We start from the raw sequence: 27,751 nt of genomic DNA on the forward strand, positions 1-27,751 counted from the left end.
GGTAATGTTTCACCGTAGAAAAAATATTAATAAATCATGGCTAGGGTTAAAAAGGCGCCTGCAGAACCATTTGCACATCCAACTCGCGCCTGACATGGCCGCGACCCGAGTGAGTTCTAATCCTTTGGCGGTTTCACGAAGAGCCCGTACGGAAGCTGCAAATTTGGCTTATATGTGCGGATACGTGTGGGAGCACGGAGCGTTGTATGCTGTTCAGTGTTCATTCACACCCTCTGGCATGAATCTTTCGACCATGCGGTATTAAGTTCCTTCTTTTTTTTTACGTAATGAATATTGTCGCATTAATTTTGAGCTTGCGGTAAGTACGAGCAATATTGCGTACAGCCGGTAAAAGGCTTGTCTATAACACAGCGTTCGTACTCGCAGCCCTATCCTGCCCCGCCGGAGCGGGATTTGAATAAAACTACTGCGGAATTCTGAAGTCTTAGCCCTTCGCTTTTCCCTCCGGCATGTTTTGAACGAGTATGTTTCGGCAGTTTTCGGATGTAGCGGGTTAAATTTGAAATCGCTGTTATAGACAAGCGTTTTACCGGCTGTACTTGAAGAAGAAGAGCAAAAGTGCGCTTTTCGAGTTCCCTCGAGGTTTCGTCCGCGCCAGTGCGGGGAAATCCGAAGAGCGCTATACGTTGGGCTGTCGCTGGAACCGTCCGTCAAAGCCGGAAATCGGGCACAGAAATGTGACTACGGTCACAAGCATGAGACACTTCAGGGTAATGCACCCTCCTCTTGCATACACACGCACAGACAAACACACACGTCCGTCACCGGCAGCATGGCCTCCCAACTTGTTCTCTCGACCACGTTTACCTTATTAAAGGCAGTGTTCAAACATTAACTTTCTTTCTGACGACATAGCTATGGCGGGTTGAAGATCCCAGTGGCAAGAGTACAAAACGGCGTTGTATGTTATTGCGGCTATTCGCAGTGTGCCCAGTGCTTTGACCCCGTGTGGCCTGTTTTATATTCGCAGGTCGCTACTGTGGGACGGGCCGAATCCCTGACATGCTGCTGAGCACGGGCTATCGGATGCTCATCGTCTACCGTACCTCGAGCAACCAGAATGGACACGTGGGCTTCAGAGCTTACTACGAAGGTTCGTAGACTGTGCCGTTTTCTCTTTTTTTTCATCATTCCCCAAAAGTCTCAAATAGCAGCGAACTCCGACTGCGCCAGGCACGCGCAGCTACGTCGGCCTATCAAAAGCGTCAAGCCTAACAGGGCTCAATGGGCGTTGCATTGAAACTTGGCTTCTCAAGATGATTACTTCCAGCGTTACGATTATCAACGCCAGCTGTGAAGGCCAAATCAACGCGACTGCCGTTGGCGGTAGTGGGCTTGGTTGCATCGCTCTTTAGAACTATATTCACAGTCTAACAGACTACATCTCGAATGGCACGACTTTTTGAGGCGCTTGCGTTGTTGAAGACACCGCCGCGGGTTTCTCGAAGACACACCGTAGGATGTTGGCTAATATCTTCATCTCGGATAATACCCGTGCTCCTATGCGTTCGTGCAGAATATCATTCCACTTAAGGGTGCATTTTATGATGGTCCATTACGTTTTTCAGTGTCATTTAGTTCGAATTTGTATCAAGGCGAATGATTTCTTCAGGTGACACAAGAGGCTCTCAAATGCCATTGAGATACAAATGTTTAGGCCTTCTTCACAGTGCTTTCCCGCAACTGTCGCAAAATTATTACTGGAAACAGAATACTGAGCTAACACGAATTATATTTTCAACTGTCTGGTGCAAGTGATTATTGCTTAAATAAAATACTGCCGCAAGCTCTACTGACGTTAAACTCTCCATTCCAGCAATGCAGAAAAAGCAAGCATTTCAAGTAGATTCACAATTTCTAACAAAAAATAAACGCCAACATTACGTTCACAACTAGTTTTATATGCTTTCATTTCCAAATATTACCTCTGATCTTCAAACTTTGGGGATTTTTGGAGGTCGATCATAGCTGAACCACATAGCGGGAATGTGGTTCAGCTCTCTCTGCCCTCTTCGCACACCGAAAGCGAAATTTCGCCTATTTTTATTCCTTGGGTGTTTTTAATCGTATACCATGTTCATTCTCGGGAAAGCCCGACGGCTATCAAGGAATCACGAAAAAAAAAAACATAATTCTTGGCAATTTGCTCGAAGAGCAACCTCTTCCCGGACCCTTTTTTTTCTGAAGTTGTCCCGTAATTGGAAGCAAAAAAAAAAAACGGTTTGTTGTCACTGCAAACCTAGAGAGTGCTGTGTCGCACTCTTCTCCTTTGCAACCTCTGGTGCACTTGTCCCCAAACAAGGCCCTGCAACAGACAATTCCGAAAAATTGGTTTTTGTTTTTTCATCGGGAAGATGCCCTTAGATCCTCCTTACATGCCTTGTTTTAAAAAGATTTTTTTTCTTTTGTTCCCGGAGAACAGGATGCAGTTTACTTCGGGCAAACAAATCAGGGCGAGCGTCGCCAGCGGCCGTTATTTTTCCCTCGAGCGGGCGAACACGGCGGAGCGGGCATCGAATCCTTATATTTGAACCGGCCTGCACCGGATGCATTTCTAGAGAACTTTCGGCACTCACGGAAAACTGAAACAAAGAACAACGACTGTACTGCACTTGTCGCACTTAATTGAAATGCACCTTCCCCGTCTGCATCCGGCAAGGATGGCCGGCAAGGGAAAAAATGCGAATTGAAAGTGTCCTTAAATGCTGAAAGTAGTATTAGACCCGTGGGGCCCACCCGCTGGTGTCGAAGAACAACGCCGTGCTCCAGCTCTACGTCACTCTGTGCTGCCGTTGCTACAGCCTTTGCGCACGGGCCGCCGCTCCCTCAAGATCTTCGTACGCATCATCCGTGACGACAGCATTGCGGTGTAGCGCGTGCGTGAAACGCTATGTGCAAGGGTCCCCAGGTGCGAACAGTGCTTCGTAAACATGACACATTAACTTTCCCTGATAGAGTCGCCGGGTGTATGGAGTGTGAAAAGTTCCTTCAAACTTAGCAAGACCGCAAGCGAGTAATGAGACGGACCTAGCTTGGTTCGCAGAGATTTTGTTTAATTTAGACCATTCGCGCGCCTGGGGCCGTGCCATCTGTTGGTGGGGAGTAGTTTTGTTTTAAGTGACAGTTAAGGTCTGTCCAGCATGGCCTGCACATTCCTCACGCATGAGGATGGGGCAGTTTTCTTCTTTACCCGCCGCGGTGGCTCAGTGGCTAAGGCGTTGCGCTGCTGAGCACGAGGTCGCGGGTCCGATTCCCGGCCGCGGCGGCCGCTTTTCTGATGGAGGCGAAAAGCAAAAACGCCCGTGTGTACGAGATTTCGGCGCACGTTAAAGATTCCCAGCTGGTCAAAATTAATCCGGAGCCCTCAACTACGGCGCGCCTCATCGCCTGCGTTGCGTCGGCACGTTAAACCCTACAATCAATCAATCGGTTTTCTTCTTTAATGCGAAAGCAATACATGGCCCATTGCGCGGGGACGCGGGCGTATATTTGGATATGAATGCTTTCGCATTCGCAACTCATAAGAAATTGCTAGATGTCCTGAATGTTCTTTTTCTTTAAAAATAAAAAAAAATGTCTAGATTTTTTTTTCTGCAGAAATTATTTTAAAATAAAAAATCGTGCACCCCTCCGCCTAACGATGAAGATGGCTGAACGCGAAGCTTTCTCGTGCTTGTCGTCTGGTTCTTTGGTTGTCGTCTGAGTGTGGACTGAGTTTCGACCTGTCGAAACGGAGCAATCGGATAGACGCTGGCTTCATAACGCGAGGGACCGCAGTTTCGATTACGGCCAAGGGAAGCGTTTCATCTTTCACTTCAACCACGATCATTCGTCATCATCTTCAGAGAAAGTTGGCTTTCCTGCAGGGCGTTTTCGCGTTACACACGCCACCAGTGAAACACTAAAGCTTCGCTTTAAAAAGAAAAAAAGGTTTGTCTAGGAATAAAAAAAAAAACTTGCTATCGCGTTGCCGGTGGCCGCATCAATCGTAAGTGCTATGGAATGGCTAACGAGGGCTGTTTTCTAAGCGTGACAACAACCCAAGTTTTATAAAGGAATTTCTGCAGTGTAAAATCATATTAGGGCGCACGCACGCCGGCACGAGCACAATTACGGAGCACGCACGCGGGCGCATGCGCAGAAGGTTAAGAACACGAGAGTTTAGGAGGCATTGAGGCAGCTTGACTAGTGTATATGATTTTATTTTGTATCAATACAGTACCTGCATAAAATATTTTGAACCAGCACAGAGGAAGTTGAATTTGATGGTCTTAGGATGAGTATGAAAAAAGAAAGTTTGAAGTAATTCTGAACAGCCCCGCTCAAAAAGGCCGCGTCAGCCGGGTAATAAATAACTGCAAGGTATCCGATAATACCATTTAAACTCGAACAGTGCAGCAAGGGAAATTGGACCAAGATTGACCAAGGAAAAGAGGTGGCTGCGAAAACATAATGAATAGTTGAACAGCTCACCTCTATATTGAGAACAGAAGTATACACTCACCGTCCACTACCCTTGCAACAATTTTAGGTATTGCGATACAAAACACTGCTTAATAATCCCAAACTTCAATGCGCAGAATGGCGGTGGGCGCTACATTCAGATGCAGGAAGCGAACAGCCCGAATGAACGAACAAGCATGATTTATACCGAATTTAACATTCACTGTCTTTGAGTGATAAGTGTTGAATAAGCATGTTGAATATGCCAACAACAGCACTAATACCGAGATACTGCCCACGCAGGGCAATAGGCAGACGAGTTTTACTCAGGGGCACAAGTTCGCTCCCACAAACGTTATTTCTGCAAGAACCTGTTCGGCCGTTCACTTGGTGACGATATTGCCGAGAGCCTTGCCTTTTTATTTCCCGTATTTTGGGACCAGCACCTGGCTGCGCCCGATTGTCTTACTGCGTGTTCTAGTAAGGAGTGGACTACTGATAAATGCGTGCAGAGAAAACTCCGTGGCATTCGATTCACCGACGATCGCCTGTGAATGTCACTCTGTTGACTTTTCGATGCTTGTGTATTCTTTGAGCTATTTGCGGAGCTCAAATTTGCTCCATTAAACTTTTTTACTGGAAAAACCCTGCGTCATCCTTGGCTACGTGGCAATATACTCGATAACAGCTAAACAGCTCCACTTGCTTTTGGTCCAAGGGGGGCGGCTCGTGAAGGACTTGCCTCGAAGCAGTTGAATGTCGTTTGCGTCACTTTTCACGTTCATTAAAACGCCCGACGCGTCCATTCTGCGAAGGCGCGAAGTAATTGTCTGTTAAAGCGAAGGTTTAGTGTTCTCACTGATTGCGTCTGTAACGCAACCCCCCCCCCAAGCGAAAGATAAAAATCTTCCCGCAGCCGGAATCGAACCTGCGTACCTCGCATTATGAAGCCGGCGTCTATCTGATTGCTCCTTTTTGACATGACCGAAGCGGTTTGGAAAACTTACACGACAACCAAATAACCTGGCAAGAGAAATCTTCGCCTTAAACCATCGTCGTCGTTAGACTAAGGGGTGCATGAGTTTTATTATAGGTTGCTTGCTTCCTCAATGAAATTGGGTTGTTAGTCTGCCCTGTGCCCATGTTGCGTCTTTGCCTCCATTCGTTGTTTTTCGCAGTAGTGGAATGAACTAGTACCAACTAGCCCAGTTCACAGTTTTTTAACAAAAAAAAACGTCATTGCATGCGACACTGCATTCCTCCTCCTTCCTCCTTTTTAACTCACTCGTCGATGCGACGAATCGTCATTTCGACAAAGTGCCCTAGTATGGATTGCCCACGCGACGAATTGTCCGGCTACGAGCTGCCCTACTACGAATTGCCTTTCGACGAATAGTTGTACAGCCGGAAAACTGGCACAAAAAAGAAGACATACACGAGCGCTGTGGATCAGCTGTCGAGTCGTTGTAGATGTGTGCAACAGCGCTCGTGGACGTCCCCTTTTTCGTCCCTGTTTTTCCCGCTGTATTTGCAGCAAAACATCTTTAGCCAACTATACCAACGTGAATCTTTAGTACGCAGGTGAGTGTAGGAGCGAGGCAGGTCTCATCCGCGCAAAAAGCGGGCACGTGGCGGTAGTTACGAGAGGCTCTCCTGGTGCGGCGAATGAGCAAAGGAAGATGACCCTAACAATTATGGTAACGACAATAATCGTGGTTCACCAAAATTACCTGGAATAAAGAAAATTGACGTGTTGGTTCGTGTTCTTGAGCTCACTTGATAATAAACCGAGTGTTGTAGGCCGTGATTCATAGCGTTGAGATATACGGCGACCCCTAACTCTGGTCGGCAGTAGGTAAACAAAAAATAATACAATGTGGACCTTTCTTTGGGTAAACACGCAATACCTTTGGTTGTACTTGCCTGCCAGCAAACCGAAAGGAAAAGATCGTGAGTGGAAGCTCTCGCATTATCTTTTCGCGCTACTTAATTCCAAGGTACTGACACGTGAGGTGTTTTTTTTTTACTGCTAGAGGGCAATTAGCAATTCATCACTAGCCAGGAACTTTCTCCGGTTAAGCCGGCCGAAGCACCGGCGTTCGTTTCCCCACCGGGCGCAAGAAAGTGGCAATTACTAAGATCAGGCAAAAGCAGGAAATAAGTGTGGACAGAACCGTCGCTCCCGGAAAGCGCGAAAGCATTCAGGCTGCATTATCAGCTATAAGATAATTTGGCTAGATCGCGCCTGCGCGAATGGCCAAGGCGAAAGAATGGTGCCTGTTTTCCCTCATCTCACCTTGCATACGCCAGTGAGAGCTTTTGAAACGTTTTCTGAGCATTCTCTTTTTGTTGTATATCTTGCACCGCTGCCATACTCACCGTGCTAGCTGACACTGTGGGACAACACTGACAACCCGCATCGCATCCCCGCGAAGTCCCTGACGCTGTCTCAGTACGAGTCGTGGCCCCGCAATAAACGTCATCAGAGCGTCGGGCTACGCTTTTCAGAATTGCCGTGGGTGCGTGCTGTGACAAAACACATCAATTTTGAATCATTGCGGCCATGCAGCGAAGTGAGTTTAGCGAGTGACGATGCTCGGCACACGACTAGGCTAAAACGTCCAATGGAACACTGCGCAAATCAAAACGTCGCCGACTAAAAACCCTTACACTTCCCAGGGTCGGTCATAGATGTGAAAAACGCCCTGCTCACAGTCGACAACTCGGGACTCCGTATGGATTACAATTTCAGTGAAATCGTACGATGGGCTTTGTCTTTCACTTAATTAGCTTTGCTGGTTGCTCTGATTGACCATTTGGAATTTTTGTGGTGGAACAGGCCAGTACCATCTACAAAAGGAGAGAACCTCGCAAGAAGAGTAGTACCTGAATTCCGAGCACAATATGCCGATTTTGGATCCCGAATTCATTAGACAGTGTCACAAAACGTCAGCACACCTAGGCTTTTTTTTTAAATACAGGTGTGGCGCATCGTATGACGTGGATAAAACGTGGGGCGCAAGCGGTGCGCCTTCTCATCGAGAAGAGAGGGAGATCAAAAAGGCTTGAATAGGTTATCGCCGGACGTGTGAAAGACAGCGTAATGATTGCGCTATATATAACGGGACAGAGGGAGAAAAGCGAGCAATTGTGGCATTGGTGCTCTTGGTAGCTATTGAAGGCGCTTGCAGCAGACAAACTGTCAGCATTGGCCAATGCGGTTCGAAGTACCTCCTGGCGTGAGCAGCAAAATAGTAGTAGGGAGGCAGTAGTCATTTAATGTCCTTGTAAAATTTATTAAAACGATCGTCTTAATGTCAGAAGTGTAAGGGCGTTTCACAGTGGCCCCAGCGAAAATAAACACGGGCTGGTTCGGCCGGGCTGGTTGACAGTTTAGAAATTGAAGGATGTAGTAATGGAAGGCACTGGAATAATTCGTACAAACTTCAGTGCGCCGATATCCAGTTTTTTCTCTAATTGCACCTCTGTAATGATATGGCCGGCAAAGTGTGGTCAGCTGAACCTGAAGCTGCGTGAAATTTTTCTATTTATCGGGTCGAATGATCGCCCGCCAGTTTTTGTTTTGCTGTTCTATGGCACTTAATTGTTTGAAATTCTACGGCATCTCGTGTAGCCTCGAAAATGGCTTCCAGTATCACTGTTCCTCCGGACAGCCTTGTCCCAATAAAAAAAACTAAGTAGTGCGTAGGGGTGAAGCAGTGATACGTAAATTGCGTCGGGAAATCTCGAGATGTACAACTTCAAGTGACAACCGTGCAAAAACGTCGTCGGTAAATATTGCGCAATTTTCGACCCATATTGAAATGGCGTTTTTTCGAAAGGTCTGTTTGATGTCTTGATAAGCAAAACGCTTGAATTCGACGGTAAGGTATTCGCGCGGAGAACTAATCCCGTTAATATTGGACCTCACCAAAACTTCCGTTCGGGCCTTAACCTCTCCCATACTCAAAACCCGTCGGCTGGGGTTGAGGTCTGACTTTCAAACGAGGACTAAGAGGCAAGGGATGCACAGAAAAGCGCCTTTGCCTCGTAGTATGCGTTTTTGCGCTGTTTTCTGTGCAGAATGAACCAACTGGCCTCACTTAAGGCGTTAATTCCTGCTTTCTGACCTTAGTCACCGACCAGGCTGCAGGCTGTGACTTGACCCCGCATAACACTGTATGATTGGTTTCAGTTTAAAGTTGACCTTATGAAGGTAGAAACTTCAATAGGTTTCCCCCTTAAAAAAAATTACTCCCACCTCCCCTCGCGGGAACCCCTTTGTAGATGCGACGCATAGGGGGTTCCGTTGTTGTTTCCGTTAGGTTGATTCTTCCATCGCGTGAAACGTGCCGTGAACCCCCTGCCGCGGCTATGACGCAACGTGGCGTGGCATGACGCAACACAATCCAACACAATCCACTTTAATTCAATCCAATCCAAATCAAATCCATTCCAATCCAATCCAATCCAAGCCAAGCCAATCCAATGGAATCCAATCCAATGCCCCTCGCGAGACTGTGTTCGCTATTGGAGAGGAGAGGGGGTGAGCGGCGGAGAGCGCAGCTCGCGCGGCGAGGAGAATGGGGGAGAGGGGTGTGGACGGACAACGACAACGCCGTATGGAGGGACAAGACGAGTGAATGAGATGCCGTCGCATCTAAAACGACATGTTTTCGAAGGATTTTCGTTGTCAATAGTACAACCTTATAAAATGTTAGAAATCCAGACCCGATTGAATTGGAAGGTAGGCGTATTGTGTCGACGAAGCAGTGCGTAGCTCAGGTTCTCAAATAGGTCGTGCGTAAAAAACAGCACGCTGAAGCGCATTCTTTTGTGGCGCTTCAGAACGTCACCGTCTCTTTAAATGGAACGCAATCTGATCTGGGTCGTTTCAGCCTGTCGCTCGGCCCGACAAAGCAAGATGAGCTCGTTGAATGCTTGAAAGCTTCCGGGATGGCTACACTTCCGTTTCTACGGTTTCAATTGCTAGTCTTTCGTGTTGTTAAACGTAGACTGTCCTGTTTCAGTAGTCGATGCATGTTCTTAGCAAACGCGGTTAGCTTTTTTAAATAGAATTTGTTTTCTGCAGGTCGTAATTCAGTTTAGGCAGTGTGCATTCTGATAAGCATACAGGATAAAGCCGTTTAGGCTCAATACCAAAAACAAAGCCACCTAACGAAGCTGATCTTCAACAAAATAGTTTAACTGCCTCTTACTCAGCTCCAGTAGTATCCGTTACCAGGCTCGCAGAAACTATACTGTTTTTAGCATTTAGTGCACTCAATATCTGGAGTGACTTCTATTCCGAGCCAGCTAGGGAATCTGAGCCTAGATATGTCTCGAGCAACCACTTAAACTTATTTGTTCTCTCCAAAGCACCATTAGTGCAGTTCGCCTTTTGGGAATCTCTGGCCTAGTTGTTTTAGAACGATAGCTGTCAATAGTTTGTTGCGGGAGGTACTTTTGTCTAGCGGGTGTCTTTGGCCGTCTGCTCGTTGGCGAAAGTCCGTTGCCGTGTTGGCGTCGCCGTGTGTCCACCTCGACTCTTTCTTGCCTGCGTGACAGTGTGGACAGTGCTTTGGCCCCCTCCCACCAGATAGCACCTCTTTGACCCAACATAGTTTTCCTTGATTTGTTCCACCTCTGTGGAGAGCCTGAGTGGGCGGCTGCGACAAATCTACCCTTAACACCCCTCCCCTCCCCCCCTCCCCCCCCCCCCCCCCACACACACACACACACAAGCACCTCCACCTTTCCACAGAGCTTTGGGAGAGAGCCTTGACCGGCTCCGGTCTCGAAGATCAGCTGCGCTTGACTGAAAGGGCTGTCGACGCGGCCCGAGCTCAAGGCATCCAGGAATCAGGACGCCTCTCTGAAGCCTCTCCTCAATTTAATTAAAGTTTATTCTCTCGCGATCGCCACGGATGGATAGCAAATGTTACTTGCACTGGCTTTGAAAATGGTGCGGAAGATCTGCCGCAGATGATTTGACGGAGTGTTTGCAGGCCTCTCAGGAAAATAAGCAGGTTGGGGCGCAAACAAACCACCTCCATTTGCAGACTGAAATAAGAAGACATTTCAGGGGAAGGGGAATTCAGAAAACGTATGCCTCTTTCGTGAAGCAAGCATTGTTAACGGTGCCAAACAACTGCTGATCGAAGCCTAATAGCCATCTAGCAGGGCTTTAGAGTTAAAAAATAAACCTGACAGAGCTAGTGTTGAAGACCCACATCCCACTGCATTTGCCCATCCAAGTTACACCTGCCGGTATGCAGGCGAATAGATGTTCGCATCCACTCACTTCCACACCGGAATTGAGTGGATGCTAAGAAAATTCTGGGCTGACTATATGCTCAAAGGACCATTTACGAAGGTAAAACATTTGGCTTTCCCACGCAGCCATCGTTTGGCAGGAACAGCAGGCGCTGTACCTGAGCTGAGCTGGGAGCGAATTTTCGAGAGGGCTAAACAAGTTGTCGAAGCGTTTACCATGCGATGATTATATAGACGCGGCGAATCCTGACCTGCGCTTCCGCTTCATCGCAGCCGTGTGTGGGGGTGACGTGGTGATGGAGGAAGGCGTGCTGCAGAGCCCCAACTACCCGGACGACTACCGGTCGAACAAGGAGTGCGTCTGGAAGATCACCGTGCCCGATAATTACCAGGTGGCTCTCAAGTTCCAGTCCTTCGAGGTGAGCCACCGCGATACGGCAGCTTGGCACCTATGGGCCCTTGTATGTGCTAAACACATTTTGGTGAACCCCGAGAGGTTTTTTGCCGTCGAGTTATTTTGCGTTCTTTTTTTTTGTGTCCCTTTTTGGCGCCGCTTTTGCTGAGGACGATTTCAGGTGTAGCAAAAAGTGCTTCCGCGCTAACAAAGAGCAAGAACGCAAGGTATAAATTCAATCTGGTAGACGAAGCACAAAAGCGACACAGGACGAGACAACAGACGGGACGAGCACGAGCGCTTGTCTCATCCTGTGTCTCTTTTGCGCTTCGTCTGCAGGAATGCATCACCAATAAGCCCAACTTCACACTCTCGTATAAATTAAAAGTAGGTATCTACTGTGAATTTCTTGCATAAATGCTTCTAGCAGCTTTTCACCTTTACGTCACCGGCCCCGCTCATAACACCGCATCAATGAACACACGTAGGCAAACGGGTGAGCAATCACCAGCGTTTTTCTTTTTTTTTTTTTTGTCAAATGCAATGTTTTCTCTGTAATTTTCTTCGGTTAGCCTTAGAGACCATCTGCCACCGTATTAATACGACCGTATTAATACGAACATTCGGTGTCCCTAGCCCACACATTGTCACAAACTGGCCTGCGACGCAAAGAAGGAAAACGTGAAGTAATTGAGTTGAAAAGAAGATTAAGCAAATTTGGGTGTGGATGGGAATCGAACCCAGGGCCAACGGAATGTGAGGCAAGGGCGCATCCCCAAAGCCACCACGGCTAGATGACTCTAGCTGACTGAAGGTGGACGTTTGTTGGAGATGCATGTACCGAGTCATACGGGAGTCATTTGAGCGTGCTCGTTACAGAAGCAGCCATCAGGAGAATATCATAGTGCGTTCCCGCTAAACTTCCTCTTTGCTTGGCGATGCGCACGCGGGTATGTGCTGTCTTGACGTTGAGCCTAAGGCGACGCTACGCTTTGAGCTGTAACTTTGTCAGCCGGTATCCGTAGCCTTACGTACGATGATTTTTATTTATTTATTTATTTATTTATTTATTTATTTATTTATTTATTTATTTATTTATTTATTATAAACTAGACTAACACCCACTCACGACAGGCGGCTTTACGCGATGCAACAATTAAATGCTCCGCAACTCTGAGTGACTCGGGGGAGGTACCTCTCCTAGCTTGTCATCCGCCGTGGGAGATGGCGCTGTTGTGGCGCCTTCACACAGCGTCATCTCGTTACTCGCGTGCCGGAAACTGTGCGTCTAGGTGATCAGCCCATACGTACGGGGTCGGGATATACACGGGGCTTGCCCAAGCATGTACGCCCCGCAGGTGGAGAACCACGACAACTGCGTGTACGACTACCTGGAGGTTCGGGACGGCCACGATCCGAGCAGCCAGCTGCTGGGAAAGTTCTGCGGCTACCGGATGCCCGACGACCTGCGATCCTCCTCGAACCGCATGCTGGTGAAGTTTGTCTCCGACGGCTCGGTGAACAAGGCCGGCTTCTCGGCCACCTTTATTAAAGGTACGTTGCACGCCAATCCTGCTGCATCCGCGGAAAGGCGCCCGGACCCTTCGGATGTGAAATGGCATGAAAGGGTTTACGGAAGGTTGGGTCAACGGTAACGCAGATCGAAGTATGGTGCGTAAACCGAAGGAGGCCAAGCGTATGAACCCTTTGTAGCATTCACTTCGACGACAAAACACGTTTCCTTTTTTTTAGTAATTTAAAGTCAACGCGCCGAAAGAGAAATTCACGTGTGAGTGCGTTTAAATGAAATTACATAAATTAATTTACATCCCGGCGAGTGCGGAGAAAAATACGAGAACTTTTTCTTAAATTTTTCATTTTTATTTTGCTTCCGTCAGAAATGCAGCTAAAGACATTACGCATAATGGGCGTTCCATTTCAAAGAACAACGCCGTACTTGGATGAGTGAAAGCCGGCTTAGTCCATGCCTTACTATTGCGTCTAATTCTTCTATCTTTAAACTGTGATGTCCTAGGGGTGTTCCTCTAATTACGCTAGCGTTCAACACAAGAGGAATGTGTGACCCCGATTTCGATTGGGCCAATTTCTCCGAAGATTGATATGTATCACTGGTCGCTTTCTTCTAACGACCTCTCTAAGGTGCAATGCACGTTTGTGCGGATGTGCAATTACTCCCGTGAGTCACAACATTTCTTTGATAACGACATACCGTGTGAAAAAAATTTTAAATTTTATTTCACCGAAAGTCGCAACACACGGCAAAAAACTAGCGCTAAGCCCATTTTCGTCATTAATGGGCCTTCTCGTTCTCGTAGTGCCGACAGTTCTTATAGAGCCGACGTGTGGCCGGTTGTCACAACCGTCTCAAACGAAATACCTTGCAGTGTGAAATAGCCATTTAGAGGAAAATATTTCGTCTATGAAATGAATTGGGCACTCTTGCTGATGAATCACTGGCGATGAAGACCGATTAGGGGCCGAAAGTTCAGGGGCGGTATTCTCGTAATTGTCCCTTTTGAAAACGTCTCTTTTGCGTCCCTTTTATCGTGACGTACTTCCGGTTAAGAAGGGGGCCTTTGATTCAAATACCGTAATGGTTCTTGCAAACGCATTTTAAAGAACTGAAACCGAATCAGAGTATCTTTTATGTGTTTATTATTCCGCGAGCGAACCAACAATAAGGCGACGAAAAATCGTCTGCTCCAAATCGTCTGCTCCGAGTAACCACGGCTCATAGCTCCGCCGTGCTTGCATGGCGTCACATCCGGGTGTTCGCTTTTAGCCAATCAGGGCTCGCTCAAAAGGCACACATTTGAAAGCGACACAAAAGGGACAAAACACGGGAATACCGCCCCAGGATTAGCGATTTCGTATGGGTTAATAGAAAAGGGAAATCTTTCAGGTCTAACTAAGGTGTTGTACGGGCGTATCGGTTTGCGGAACCATACATCCGTCGAGGACGTCAATGACACAGGAAGTAACGTTGCGAGAGGGATGTGTCATCGTTAAGATGCGCTTACATGTTTCTGGAAGGCTTCTTCAGCAGAATACTCAGCCGGGAATTCTATCAGAAGTGGTATATACTCATTGCCCTTGGCCAACAAAATGTGGATGCCTTGACACAGAGCCGGATCACTTAGTGTGACGTTGCAAAATGCTACCCTAGCGTGTAAAATTGTCTTTGCATTTCCGATGGCCGATTACGCTGCAGTAATCGCTAAAATTGCCTCAATAGTTTTTTTCTGCTATTACCCACTGATAACCCCTTTGATTATCCGCCCTATAAACTCTGTTACGTATTTTAGTGGCCCCAGCTGTTTCATAAATGAAGTTTGGAATTTTTATTTCCTTCTTCTATAGGGTAACTGATTGATTGTGGGGGTCTAACGCGCCAACGCAATAGAGGCGATGAGGCGCGCCGTAGTGCAGGGCTCCGGATTAATTTTGACCCCCCGGGGATCTTTATCTTGCGCCGAAATCTCGTACATACGGGGGTTTTTGCTTTTCGGCTCCATCAGAAAAGCGGCCGCCACGGCCGGAAATCGAACCCGTGACCTCGTGCTCAGCAGCGCAACGCCCTAGCCACTGAGCCACCGCGGCGGGTCCCCTAGGGTAACCTTAGGCTAACTAGATGTTGCGCGTCGAATTTCGTGCTGCCATACTCCAATGTCTTTATAGAGCTAGAACCTCCAGCCTTCTCCTGAAATTTGAAATGTAAATTTCCAATTTTGTATTCCTACCCCGGTAATTGAATGTGAGCCCATCTGCAACAACAGTCAATCTGATCGCTTTTTTCCTACTCGGAGATGTGACTGTTTTTGTTGTCGTATTTGTTGTTGTTTACATGATTATAAATCTATAAGAGGGTCTCAGCTGCTGAGGGCAAAGGACTCCCTACAAGGCACTGCATACTATAGGAATGTCTCATCTGCGTCTTTGTGCACCGAACGGAATGTTTTCTCAATTCGCGTATTTTGGCTGGGGTTTCGTACCACGTCCCTTTACGTACGTACACGCCTCAAAGCCGTGGATGATTCGCCAAAAATGCCTGCAATTCTATATATTATGCCGTTAGCGAATGCTGCCCCAGTACTTACTCAGTTTGCCTGGTGTACAGTCCTTTACCTTCTTTCTGTTTCGTTTCTCAGTTCATTGTTTTTTTTTTCATGAACCACGTTGATGAACGTAACAAAGAAATCACCAGGGAATAAAATTACGCACACTCATGCGTGCATGCACGCACATTAGTTTTTCACGCTCTCTTAACGTCCACACACTGATGCATTTGCGAAGCTACTGATGCTGATAAATGGAAAAAAAACCGCATGAGCGCAACCACTTCTTACTGAAAAACTCCCTCGCATAGTACAGACAATTTTGAGGCTATCAAGTTCGGCGTATGCGCCACGGTGATGCGATTAAAGCTGTTGTACGTCTGTGTGTATATGTTGGGCCCCATATCCACGAGTGGAAAATGGGTAGTGCTTTCATACCCCACCACCCCGTCAAAAGCAGGTCATGAGAGAGAAAAAAAAGATGTTCCGTGGATGCTGCGTTCTCCCCACTTCCTCGCTGCATTTCCTCTTGCTTTAGTTTTTAATCTTCGCGCATAAAATGAATCTGCAGAGGGTGGCACAGCGTTGGGGAACCTCTTGCACATCTAAATGATAATTCGGAGACATCATTTGATGTGTGCATTTTTGTCGGGATTCGGCTTACTGAAATGCACTGCTGGTTGTTTCATATTATTTATTTATTTATTTCTATTCAGCGAGCGGGCTTTGGGGAGAGGCGAAGGAGAATGGACGCGACGTTCTTTGCCATTATCACGGAGAGCGACATTATATCTGCCTTCCTTCTGCCTCGATTACGATAAAAAAGCCCCCCCACCCCCCCCCAAAAAAAAAGATTTCGGAGTAGAATAGCGAGAGCGAGATGACTACGTGGACAGCTTGGGTCGTCGCAGGAATTCGAACGGAACTTCGCTTTTATCTAGCAGCTCGAGCATAAAAGAAACCGGTTTTCTACGCTTTATTAACAGCGGAGTTGTTGTACAAGCCGCAAGTTAGACGTTGCAAGAAAAAACACCAAGAAAATGTCGAGCGCTGGTGAGCGCGTGCTTCGCGGCGACCGCCGAGCGTCCCCATCACGCGCAGTGGCTTTAGCAGGAAAAAAACTGGCAAAAACCCCGAGGAACGAGAACATGGTGAGCGCTGGGTTGTCACCGCGGCCGGAAAACTCTCCGTCCCGTGACAACACAGAAAACAGGCTGGGTTTACGAAAGGGTACTCAACCATGGATCACATCCATGTCGTCAATCAAGTGATATAAAAATCCGCAGAGTACACTAAACGCCTTTACATGGCATCTACTATAGATTATGAGAAACGGTTTGATTCCGTACTCGCCGCAGCCGTGCTAGAAGCATTAAAAGACCAGGGAATTGACGAGACTTACATAAGACTTCTTGAAGACATATATAAGCAATGCAGGGTCGGGATAACCCTCCACAGGCAAAGCGATAAATTCCCGATCCGAAAGGGAGTAAGGCAAGGAGATACCATCTCGCCAAAACTAGTCACAGCATGTCTGGAGGGGGTATTTAAAAAGCTTGACTGGGAAAACACAGGATCAAGGATAAACGGGGAATATTTGAGCCATTTGACGTTTGCGGACGACATAGTCTTGCTGCAAATAATGCTTTAGGAACTACAATCAGAAAGCACGGCCATGGGGCTAAACATAAATATGAATAAATCTAAAGTAATGAGGAATAAGTATGCCAAAAGCGCCCTCTTCAGCTTGGGAAACGATACGCTAGAAGAAGTAAAAGAATATGACTACCTCGGACAGATGGTTAGTGCTGACCCCAACCACGAGAGAGAAATCCGGCGGAGAATCGGTGTGGGTTGAGGAGCACTCGGCAAACACTCCCAAATAATGAAAAATAAGCTTCCTCTGTCATTCTGTCACCTCTGTCACTCTGTACCTCTGTCACCTCTGTCACTTAAGAAAAATTTACAACTAGGGCATACTGCCGGTGATGACAGACGGAGCTGAGACTTGGCGGCTTGCTAAACAAGTAGAAAGGGTACGTAGGTCTGCTCAACGGGCCATGGAGCGAGTAATGCTAGGAGTAACGCTCAGGACCGGAAACGAGCTACCTGGATCAGAGATATAACTAGAGTTGACGATATCATAGTTCAAACAAAGAAAAAGAAATAGTCTTGGGCTGGCCATGTAATGAGACGAACCGACATCCGGTGGACAGTTGCGGTAACAGAGTGTATACCCAGAGATGGGTCTAGAAGAAGGAGGAGAGCGATAACACGATGGAGTGACGAAATAAAAAAATTCGAGGTAAACACTGGACTCGAGCAGCGCAGGACAGGAGCGGTTGGAGGTCATTGGGAGAGTCCTTCGTGCTGCAGTGGACCTGAGTAGGCTAATGATGATGATATCTTAAGAAGGGGTGGAACTAAGAAAAGCCACGTTAAAGCTCGTGAGGGCCACCAGCTCTACTGTTTCCTCTGCCATGGCATCTCAATTGCAAAAGTGGCCGATTTGTTTTTTTTTTTTTTTTTGTGAACTGACATTTAAAAGTCTGCAAATTTTGTGTTTTAGTGTGTAGAAATAGCGACGCCACCTTTCGCCACTAAATAGCATTACCTTTTCGCGGTTTTGGAAGGCCATCGCATTAGACAAGCAAATGTATACCAAGGCTCTGCTTGATGAGACGGTAGATGCATACTGCGCAGGCGCGAGGGTTCCAAGTAAGTCATATAGTTTCGGTCTTGATTAGGACCTTCATGTAAGCGCTAGCATGCAGTTTAGGCGATAGTTGTGAGACACAGAGAAAATCGGATAGTGGCGCTTGAGACAGGTACATTCCCTCACAGCGACTGAGGAGAATTCGGCTTTAACCGAAGCTCTGGGGTAATGTGAAGGTGGAGGGTGTTTACACAAAGCGTGCTAAGGGTGCCTTGAGCGTGTTTAAGGGCGTGAGAGAAAGGAGTGTTCTTCTATCCTTCGAGCAAAAACAAAAACACATTTCAGTGTCTTTCGGAAAGTAATACCTCGGTACAGTATTTCAGTACACACAGGGACGAAGAAGCCGTAGAGGTGGAAACATAAACAGGTAATACGGAAAAGCACACAAGGCAGTTCCGTAACCTGGAACGACTCCACCAATGAATCACCCCAATATTGAGCAAACAACGATCTCTCTCGTCAGGAGCCGCCAGGAACGCATCCTTGGCACAAATATTGTCTATTAGAGGCCCAGCCGCTTGTAGCTACTTTCCACAACTAACGATACCCGCACGAAACGCGCCGCCTGTTAGTTCCATCACTGCCTAATCGGCACCATGGCAGTCTATGGTTACACAGAAAACATTGCATGAAACAAACTCTGTTATGGCGTCCCACATTACTGAGCAATGTCTCGCGGATACGCTGAAATATTTGAAAGCAGGCATGGCGATGAAAACGTCGACATGCTATATCCATGTTCCGAGAAATCACATCATTCCAATCTATTTACCCTGCAACTCACCCCTCCCGTTATTTATTAAGCCCACGATTCAATTCAGTATAATCATTTACCGTGTCATAAAAGGTGTACACTGCATTGGAACCGTATAGAATAATTGATCCTTTGTTTTTTGCATCCATTTCTGTACGGCCATCGGAGCGTAAAATTGAGGCTTGCCACAAAAAAAGAAGTACTGGAAAATGCCCGACAGGGTGCCCTCTGCACATTTCGAACGGCGATTGCTCCGGAGTAAACAATGATAATATAATCTGCGCTTTTCTTTCGAAAGCAGATCTGCAAATGAAAGACGCCATAACCGGCGACCTCGCTTTTGTTTTCGCGCTGTCATGAGTTCCTTAATAAGTACAAAAACTGAGGTGCAGCCGTATGTTCAGTTACTTTAATGTTTGGTAAAAACGACTGAAGTTTATTCAGTGAGGTTGCTTTCAACCTATAGCTTACCGGTGGCTCCAACCCAGTTCCAGCCGGTATAAATAAACGCAAAGCATCGGTAACAGCGTAAAATACTGCAATGACATTTTTCTTAACAAGAACTGTTGAGCTAGTTGGTTCATGCTTATTGGAAAAAATAAAAGGGGCGCTAAGCAGACGAAGACGAAGTAGAAACACACACCACATGCAGGTGAGGGGTGTGTTTGACGCGGGTTTGTGTTTGACCCCTTGTGACATTTTTCTGTTCGATGAAAGTGATGCGAGAAAACCATTTGCCATTTCTCACGACAACGGCGGTCATTGCAGTTTTAGAAAGGGCCTACGGGAGCAATTGTAGCGATGAAAAAACGAAAATTCCTCAAGGCGGGGAATCATGCAGCTGAAGTCCGCTATACCTACGCGATGTGCGCGTGTCGTTCGAGTAAAAACGGATCCCCCCGAAATTCTCGCCAGTAAAATAATAAAAATCATGAAAGCGCCGCTGGTGAACCCGCTGAATCGCATAATGAGGCAACAAATACTTCTACCGGCAAGTCGTTTAATTTTATTGTGCCTCACATTGTTTTGTTTTATGGCTTTCACGCATTTTAGGGCGATCAATGAGTTCCGAGGAATTAGTGCGTTATAAGCAGCTGCCTATCGCAATTAAAACGTAGGTGTGGAAAAAGACAGGTTATTTTATTCGCTGCTCTGTAGCCTTAGTTCCTGACGCTCAAACGACGCTGTCGATTCGGTTCTCTAAATGCACCGTGATGTTTTGCGGCTTCATGCCACTGACGTCCTTTCATTGGCGCTTTGTTCTGTAAATGGATGCATGTGACAGGAAAAATAGAAGTCTCTTGGCGCCGCAATAATCGTATCCGTGAGATGTTTCCAAAACAATGCAGACAAAGTTAACGCTCTCATCCTTGAACGGGCCGTCAGAATAGAATAAATTATCCCGCCTTACTGCTGTGTGTACATTCCGAATGTGCCAAGTTCGGTATAGCCAAATGAGCTGGTCAGCACCTAGCTGACTAAAAGAAACTGAAGCTCCCACGAACGCGTAAAACTTGAAGGTAGCGAAACTGTACGCAACCTTCATGACCATCACGATGGTTTAAGTCCACGATTGCAGCCGATTTGCTACTTCTTCGCTGCCGGAACGACCTTTACTCCATCATTGTTGCTATCGGTGTGAGCTGCCTTCAATTTTTTTTGGAAGTAATAATCATTAGGCATCCCCTTGGAGGGCGTGCGCTATGACGTGTCTTTCTCGTTCCGAGGAAGTGTTGCCACGATTACGGCGAACGCTTGAGTTTTTTTTTAATTTTGCCAATCTTGGCCAATCTCCCTAAGTGGGTGTGCTTGGCTTGACAAACGCTCGCCACGGACGCTGGGCCGTCGCCGCGAGAGAGAGAGAGAGAGAGAGAGAAAGGACTTTATTGAGGTACCGGCAGTCGGGGACGGATCAGGCCACGCAGGGCTTCACCGTCCCGTAGTCTTCACCGCTCACCGCGGCGTCGGGCCGACCCCGAGGTCTACGTCTGGTCGGCGCGGGCTACTTGGAGTGCCGCCGCTGTCGCCCCTAGCCCTCGCTCCCGCAGGAGGAGGCCGAGGCACGCACACTCCAGCGCTTGGCATTTTTTCAGTTTTTTTTAACTGCCGGGCGGTCGGCGAAATCTTGGCCAATCTCCCTAAGTGGATATGCTTGGCTTGACAAACATTCGCCGAGGACGCTGGGCGGTCGCTGCGAGGCACGCGCTCACGTGCGGTCGGCATTTTTTTTTGTATTTTTAACTGTGGAGGAGGAGGAGGAGGAGGAGGAGGAGGAGGAGGAGGAGGAGGAGGAGTAAACATTTATTGAGCAAAAGAACGGGAGTGAGGGGGTGGTCGTCAGCTTCCTACGTCCAGGAGGCCGCGAGCCTTTGCTGATTTCAGGGTTCGTTGCACCATGGCTTTTTGGCGCTCCGGTGCCGTGTTGGTCAGCGCAGACTCCCACTTCTCGGGAGAAGGAGAGGGGACGGGGTCAGGGTTGCGTGGGCAGGAGTAGACGAGGTGATTGGTTGTGAGCAGAGTGTCGTAGTGCGGGCAGTTAGGGGTATGTGGATGGAGATATATGTGCGAGGATGGTGTGGTTGTAAAAGGGGTCAGTTTGTAGTCTGCGGTAGATATATGCCTCATAGTTAGATAAGATGTGGTTGGGGGGAGGATATGTTCTTCTCGTGGGGGTGTAATATGAGTGAGCTGTAGCTGTTGTCCAGGGGTGCCAGGTGGGTAGCTTCACTGTCCGTGCCTCTCATGGTAGCTTGCGTTGAGGATGGGAATGCCCAGGAGTGGAGTTCTCGGGCGGAAGCTTGCGCCGCTTCGTTCCCAAAAAGATCCGAGTGGCCAGGAGTCCAGACAATGGCCACTTCTATGTCTTCAGGCCATCGCTGTAGGATTGCGATGGCCTGGGGTGGTGCCAGCCCAGCTTGGTACATTCGTCAGGCTTCCTGACAGTCAGAGATGATGGTAAGATATGGTTGATTGTGGTGAGTGGTGGTTGCATGGGCTATATCTAGAGCTTCTGCCGATCTTGTGGATAAGTCAGAGTACGTTGCTGCAGTGCAGTTTCTCCTTCGGAATCGCGCGTGACCAGGGTGGTGCCGGGTGTCTTGGGATACTGAGCGATATCCATGTATCGGGTATGACAGTCGTCTGCATGTTTCTTCGTAAGCTGGCGGGCCCTTGCCTCACGGCGGCCTCGATTAAAGGCTGGGTGAATATGCTTGGGAATGGGAGCAACCTTGAGTTCCTTGCGTATGTGTAGCTGGATTTGTTGAGGTAAGTCGTTGGTGTTTGGGCTTGGTCTTCCGATGTCATGAAGCACTTTCCTCCTTGTAGGAGTAAGTGTTAGGCGACGAAGTCGTGAATTTCGCTGGGCTTCAATTAGCTCTTGAAGAGTATTGTGTAGCCCCAACCGGAGTAGTTTTTCATTGGAGGTGTAAGTGGGGAGGCCTAAGGCCGTTTTGTATGTTGTTCGTATGAGGGCGTCCAGCTTACTGATCTCTTGAGGTTTGAGTTCAATAAAGGGAGTCGCATATGTTATCTGGCTAAGTAGAAGGGCTTGTACGAATCAGCATGTGTCAGTTTCGGTGAGACCGTGCGTTTGGCCTCGTATTCGGCGTATGAGGTAGGTAAGTTGGGACACGGTTCTTTAAAGTTGCGGTAACAGGGCCGAACCCGAACCATCGTGGTGGAAAGGCACGCCAAGAATTATAAGTGTTCGCACTTTGGGAACGGGCTGCCCGAAAATTGTGACGTCTGGGTCCGGAGTGCGAGGGGATGGGCGTTCTCTTGTTCTTGCCCTGAGGATAAGGAGTGCTGATTTAGAAGGCTCACATGTTAGTCCCCTTGGTTGAAGGTATGAGATGGTTTAATCCACCGCGTGTTGAGGGCGTCCTGCTGCTCCTCGCTGGAACCTTTCACTGTCCAGAGTGTTAAATCGTCGGCATAGAATGCATGCTTGAGATTGTGTATTGCGTTAGGTTTTGCGGGAAACCCGCCGCGGTGGCTCAGTGGCTAAGGCGTTGCGCTGCTGAGCACGAGGTCGCGGGTTCGATTCCCGGCTGCGGCGGCCGCTTTTCTGATGGAGGCGAAAAGCAAAAACGCCCGTGTGTACGAGATTTCGGCGCACGATAAAGATCCCCAGGTGCTCAAAATTAATCCTGAGCCCTCCACTACGGCGCGCCTCATCGCCTGCGTTGCGTCTGCGCGTTAAACCCCACAATCAGATCATCGGTTTTGCGGGAAGTGCCAGACACGCGGTGGATTAAACCATCTCATACCTTCAACCAAGGGGACTAACATGTGAGCCTTCTAAATCAGCACTCCTTATCCTCAGGGCAAGAACAAGAGAACGCCCATCCCCTCGCACTCCGGACCCAGACGTCACAATTTTCGGGCAGCCCGTTCCCGATTCGGTCGGCCTGTGTAACACAGTGTTGGGGCAGCTGGGTGGGTTGTGGGAGTTCCAAAGAGGTTGTTGCGGATAGTTCTGCGGATAGTTCATAGTTTCTTATTAGTTGCTGTATCTTGTGGTTGACTTGAGTCCGAGAGCTGGAGCTCTCCAGGAGATGGCGAAGATGGTGCCCAGCTTTTTTGGTGCTTAGGGTGCCTTTGAGTTTGTCACAGAACGAGTGCCAGTTTTGTCTTTGTGAGGTGACGCCATATTCTTGAACTTGTTGGGTGAGGAGGGCTGTACGTTTCTTAACCGATCTATTATTTGTTTTTGGTGTTTCCATCTCTTTGTCAAGCTCCTTCCCGCTACCCATATGTTTAGGAGATGTGTGTCTGCAGCTGGCGTGTCCTCAGTGAGAGCGATTTCTTGCGTGTATTTTTGTACCCGCTGCTCCAATGCCTGTGCCCATTCGGTTAGGTTTGTTGGTATGGGCGGGAGCGGGGTGACATCCTCGCGGAAAGCGGACCAGTTTGTTAATTTGGCTACTCTTCTTTTTGTGGTTTTCTTCTTCATGTATAGTAGTAGAGAGATAATGTGAAGGTCGCTCCCTAATGTTTCGGCAGGCATGACCATTGTACATTTTGGCTATTTCTCGTAAAAGTCAGGTCGGGGATAGTATCTCGGTTTACACTGTTGCCAATTCTGGTCGGAACGGTGAGACGGTTTTGAAGTGTAAGGTGGTGGTTTTGTGTAGCGTGCAGTAATTGCGTTCCTTTTTTTTTTTGTTGAGGCATGCACGTACTCCATGCGTTGTGCGGGGCATTGAAGTCACCAACCAGGAGAAAAGGTTCGTTTTATATCTTCTGTGTGGCTTCGTGGATTAAGGCGTCAATTTCGTGAAGACTACCGTTGGAAGGGGTGTATATGTTAAGTATGTAGGTACTTCGGCAGGAGCGTTGTAAAGATATGAGTTCCACAAATATGTTGGGCATTTCTTGGCTCAGCTGGTGCGGTTCAATTCAATTCAATTAATATTTATTTTCTAGAAAAAAAATGATTTCCTAGATGATCTCCAGGGCAAAAAGTTCTAAAAGAAAACAGCTTGACTAGGCCCGGGAGACCGTTTCTAGGCAGCGACAGAAACACAGCATTTGAGAAACAAGTAGCGAGTGCTGCATGGAAAGGAAATATACAATAATATACATACATACATACATACGTACGTACATACATACATATACATACATATACATGCATGCATGCATGCATGCATACATACATACATACATACATACATACATACATACATACATACATACATACATACATACATACATACATACATACATACATACATACATACATACATACATACATACATACATACATACATACATACATACATACATACATACATACATACATACATACATAAAAAGATATTACAGCAATATAAGACGCTAATAGACACAGTACACAGAAATTTACAGCATTTTGAAAGAAATGTAAAATACATCAGAAGATTTTTTTGTTTGTCATTTATACATATACAAAGCGTGATTGCATTTTCAGTAAATAGCAACATCGTTAGTTATCAAATTGACCGCGAAGTACAAGACAACGTAAAATAACATAGCAAGAACTGCAATAAAGAAGCAATAAATATCAGCTAATTTCAGCGATCACATAAAAACAGTGGCTACACTGGGAAATAAATTTCCCATTTAGGTGCTAGATTTTAAGCACAAAACAAAAACCTGAAAAACAAAGTACTAGCACACATTTAAACCTTCAGTTCATATTTATAGAAGTTCACGTCATACATGGGTCGTCTCATGTTTACTGTACCTGATTTTAGTAGGTATAAAATAAAGCAGATTATACGGACAGAACACAGAAGTAGCGAAGTTTACAACTCTATAAAATATGATTCAAATTCCTTTCGGTTTAGGCCTGCAATTTCTGGGAATTCAATATGATCAAACGGAATGTTGTAGGCTAGTGCTTGAAATTTGTAAAATGTGCGAAACTGTGGGATAACCCAAATATCTCTACTTCTCGTATTAACTGTAATATTTCTGCGCTGTAAGGAAGCCAGGCCTGTTATCAAGTTGATAACATAAGTTTATAACAGAAGCCTGTTATCAAGTTTGGCGGCGTACGCGTTGTGAACAAAGATAGCTGTCCAATGTTGCGGGTCCTGGGTGAATGCGGTGTAGTATGGAAGGCATGGAGTCGGGCTGTTCGTTTCTTGAAGTGCAATAATGTCCGGAAATGAAGATGCAGCGAGGAGGGCCAGTTGACTTCGTTTGCTATTCAAGGAGCGACAGGTCCATTGGTAAACGCTGATTGCATCTCCACTGTCCTTAGTCATGCATGGTAAGGGTGATGTTTCATCGTTTCTGAAGTGTGGCTAGAGTGAATTGTTTCGTAGAGGCTTTGGATGGATCTTTCTAGCTTATTTAGCCGATCCGCGAGCCCTTTGAGGCTTTCGCGGAGGGGAGCGATGTTCTCTGCGTGCGAGTCTGTAATTTTCTTAACAATCTGTGCGATTTTTTCGTCAGTTATAGGGTGGATTTGCACGGGTTCGAGTGTGTTGGTTTGTGGACACAGAGGGGTAGACGTGATGATGGCATTAATATTCGTCGTAATTTCTGTTAGTTGGCGTTGAAACTCCTTTTGTTGTTGGAGTTGAGTTACGGCGTGAGCATAGGAGGGGGGGACGTGTGGTCTGGTTGTGAGGGAGGTGCGGAATCATGGGACCTGCGAGAAGTGGGAGCATTTGAAACTGCATCTGACCAGCTCACCTGTGGCGGGGTTATCAGGAAGTCCTTAGGCCGGGTGGTTGTGGTGACAGGCGTAGAGCTGGATACTCGTTGTCGTAAAACTTGGGTTGTTGCTTCTTCTGTTAGACAGAGGATTGCTTGGGCTTCGTTGATGCAGGTGTCGGGAGATGTCGCCTTGAGCAGCCTTCCCCCGCTGTGACGTGAGGTTCTTGGCAGTGTTTGCAACGGGGTGTGCAGAGGTGGTCTTCCTGGGGGTCCAATAGGCCGCATACCGGGCAATGGGCCTTTTCCGGATGCGGGCAGACGTCTTGGCGGTGGCCGACGTCTCCGCACCGCTTTCAAACTTGAATGGTGCGTCGATATGGCCGGCGGCGTGGGAGCTCACAGTTCACTTTTAGATAGTATAGAACGCGTGTGGCGTTGAATGTGAGGAGGGCTGATTTGGTACGGCCCATTAGCATAGCGTGGATGAGGTACGGGCGATTGTTCTCGGTGTATTCCAGGAACGTCTCCGGAGTGATGTCGACCGGGAGGCCGTGGATGACGCCACGGGACGTGCCTGGTGGAGGCTTCATATAGGCGGTGATGTCAGTATAGGTTGCGGAGTGGAATGCTTGTCAGTTGTGAGAGCCTGTCGGCGACGTAGGGGTCAGGTGTACCGATGACGAAGAGATTGTTTGCATGTTTGCACTTGGATTGTTATTAAAGCTCGGAATTGTTTTTCGGGAATCACGCTGGCCAGAATGAGCGTCTGGGAAAGCTATCGGTTGATCCAATCGTGAACGCGGAGGCGGTTGAGTAGCCGGAAGACTGTGACATTGTAATCAGCAGGAACGTGTGGCGGCGGAATAGCGCGCGTCGGTGGAGTAGGCTTTGTAGGAGTGGTAATGCTTGCCTGTTTCTCGGTGCGCTTGTTTCTGTTGTGGGAGGGTACGACTTGCAGCCAGGGGTTTGGTGGGTGGATGGCGTGGTCGCTTAGGGCGTCATATTCTATCGGTGCGGTGCTTGTTGAGGGCGGTTGTTCCGCTTGCGCGGTGCAGTCGACTGTTGTAGCTTGGGGAGGCCGAGTATTGTCTTCTTGAGCCGCATTTTCGTCTCCTTGCATGAGCGGAGTCGGTTGTGAGTGCAGCTGTGAGGCTTGCATGGTCGGGCTGCGCAGTTTTGGCGGGAGAACTGCTGTGCTCGCTTGGTCTGACGGTGAGGCCTAGCAGCGAGCCGGCGTGGTCGGCTGTTTAGGCCAGTGTCTCAAACTCGAAAGAAATACCGGATCGGTTACGGTTCTGGTTCAGGCGAAATCATTTCGTGCCGGTTCAGTTCCGCTTCGACAAAATCAAGTACCGAACCGGTTCGCAAATCGGTTCGGGAGCTCGAACTGGTTCGCGAACCGGTTCGATGAGTTGAAATATCACTGAAATTAGAAAAAAAAACATTTAGTAGTTTAAAACGACAGTCAAATCAAAATACAAACAAAAATTCAAAATGCTGCTGTTCCCCAAGGGCAGTTGTGCAATTGCAAAGCAAACTTTAAGCAATTACGAGATATTAGAAAAAAAACAGATGAAGTGGCGACGATTTACCACCTACTTTCTCGCCCAGACTTTATGTTGTCCTAGCGAATATTCTTAAAGGCACCGCCAAGAGATATGACGGTGGGATATATTTTCCGCCCTTATTTTTTTATTTTTGAAATCGCAATCGTCGCTATAGAATCGCCCGTCACGGTAACCTTGAAGCCTTAAATTTAGACCTGCTTACTGGCGCGTTCAAATACCAGCGCTTAATACCAATAAGGCACATTTTTTTTATATTTGTAACAAAACAGAAAAATCCTACAACAGGCGCATAAATACTACCAATGAATTAGATTATTCAATCAGCCTGAATAATTTGTTAGCTGCCAC

The 27,751-nt window shown here is 47.4% G+C and overlaps 1 protein-coding gene across 1 annotated transcript in view; it reads left to right on the forward strand.

Moving 5' to 3' along the window:
- LOC144139907 (bone morphogenetic protein 1-like) overlaps positions 1–27,751 on the forward strand; it is a 678,031-nt gene that overhangs the window by 595,153 nt on the left and 55,127 nt on the right. The window contains exons 8-10 of the mRNA XM_077672135.1: positions 992–1,114; positions 11,014–11,159; positions 12,493–12,688. Coding sequence (XP_077528261.1) covers positions 992–1,114; positions 11,014–11,159; positions 12,493–12,688 — 465 coding nt within the window. The remainder of the gene's footprint in view (positions 1–991; positions 1,115–11,013; positions 11,160–12,492; positions 12,689–27,751) is intronic.

This window comes from Haemaphysalis longicornis, unplaced genomic scaffold (genome assembly GCF_048455015.1).
Source record: "Haemaphysalis longicornis isolate Haplotype H1 unplaced genomic scaffold, Haemaphysalis longicornis Haplotype H1 scaffold_1, whole genome shotgun sequence".
NCBI lineage: Eukaryota > Metazoa > Arthropoda > Arachnida > Ixodida > Ixodidae > Haemaphysalis > Haemaphysalis longicornis.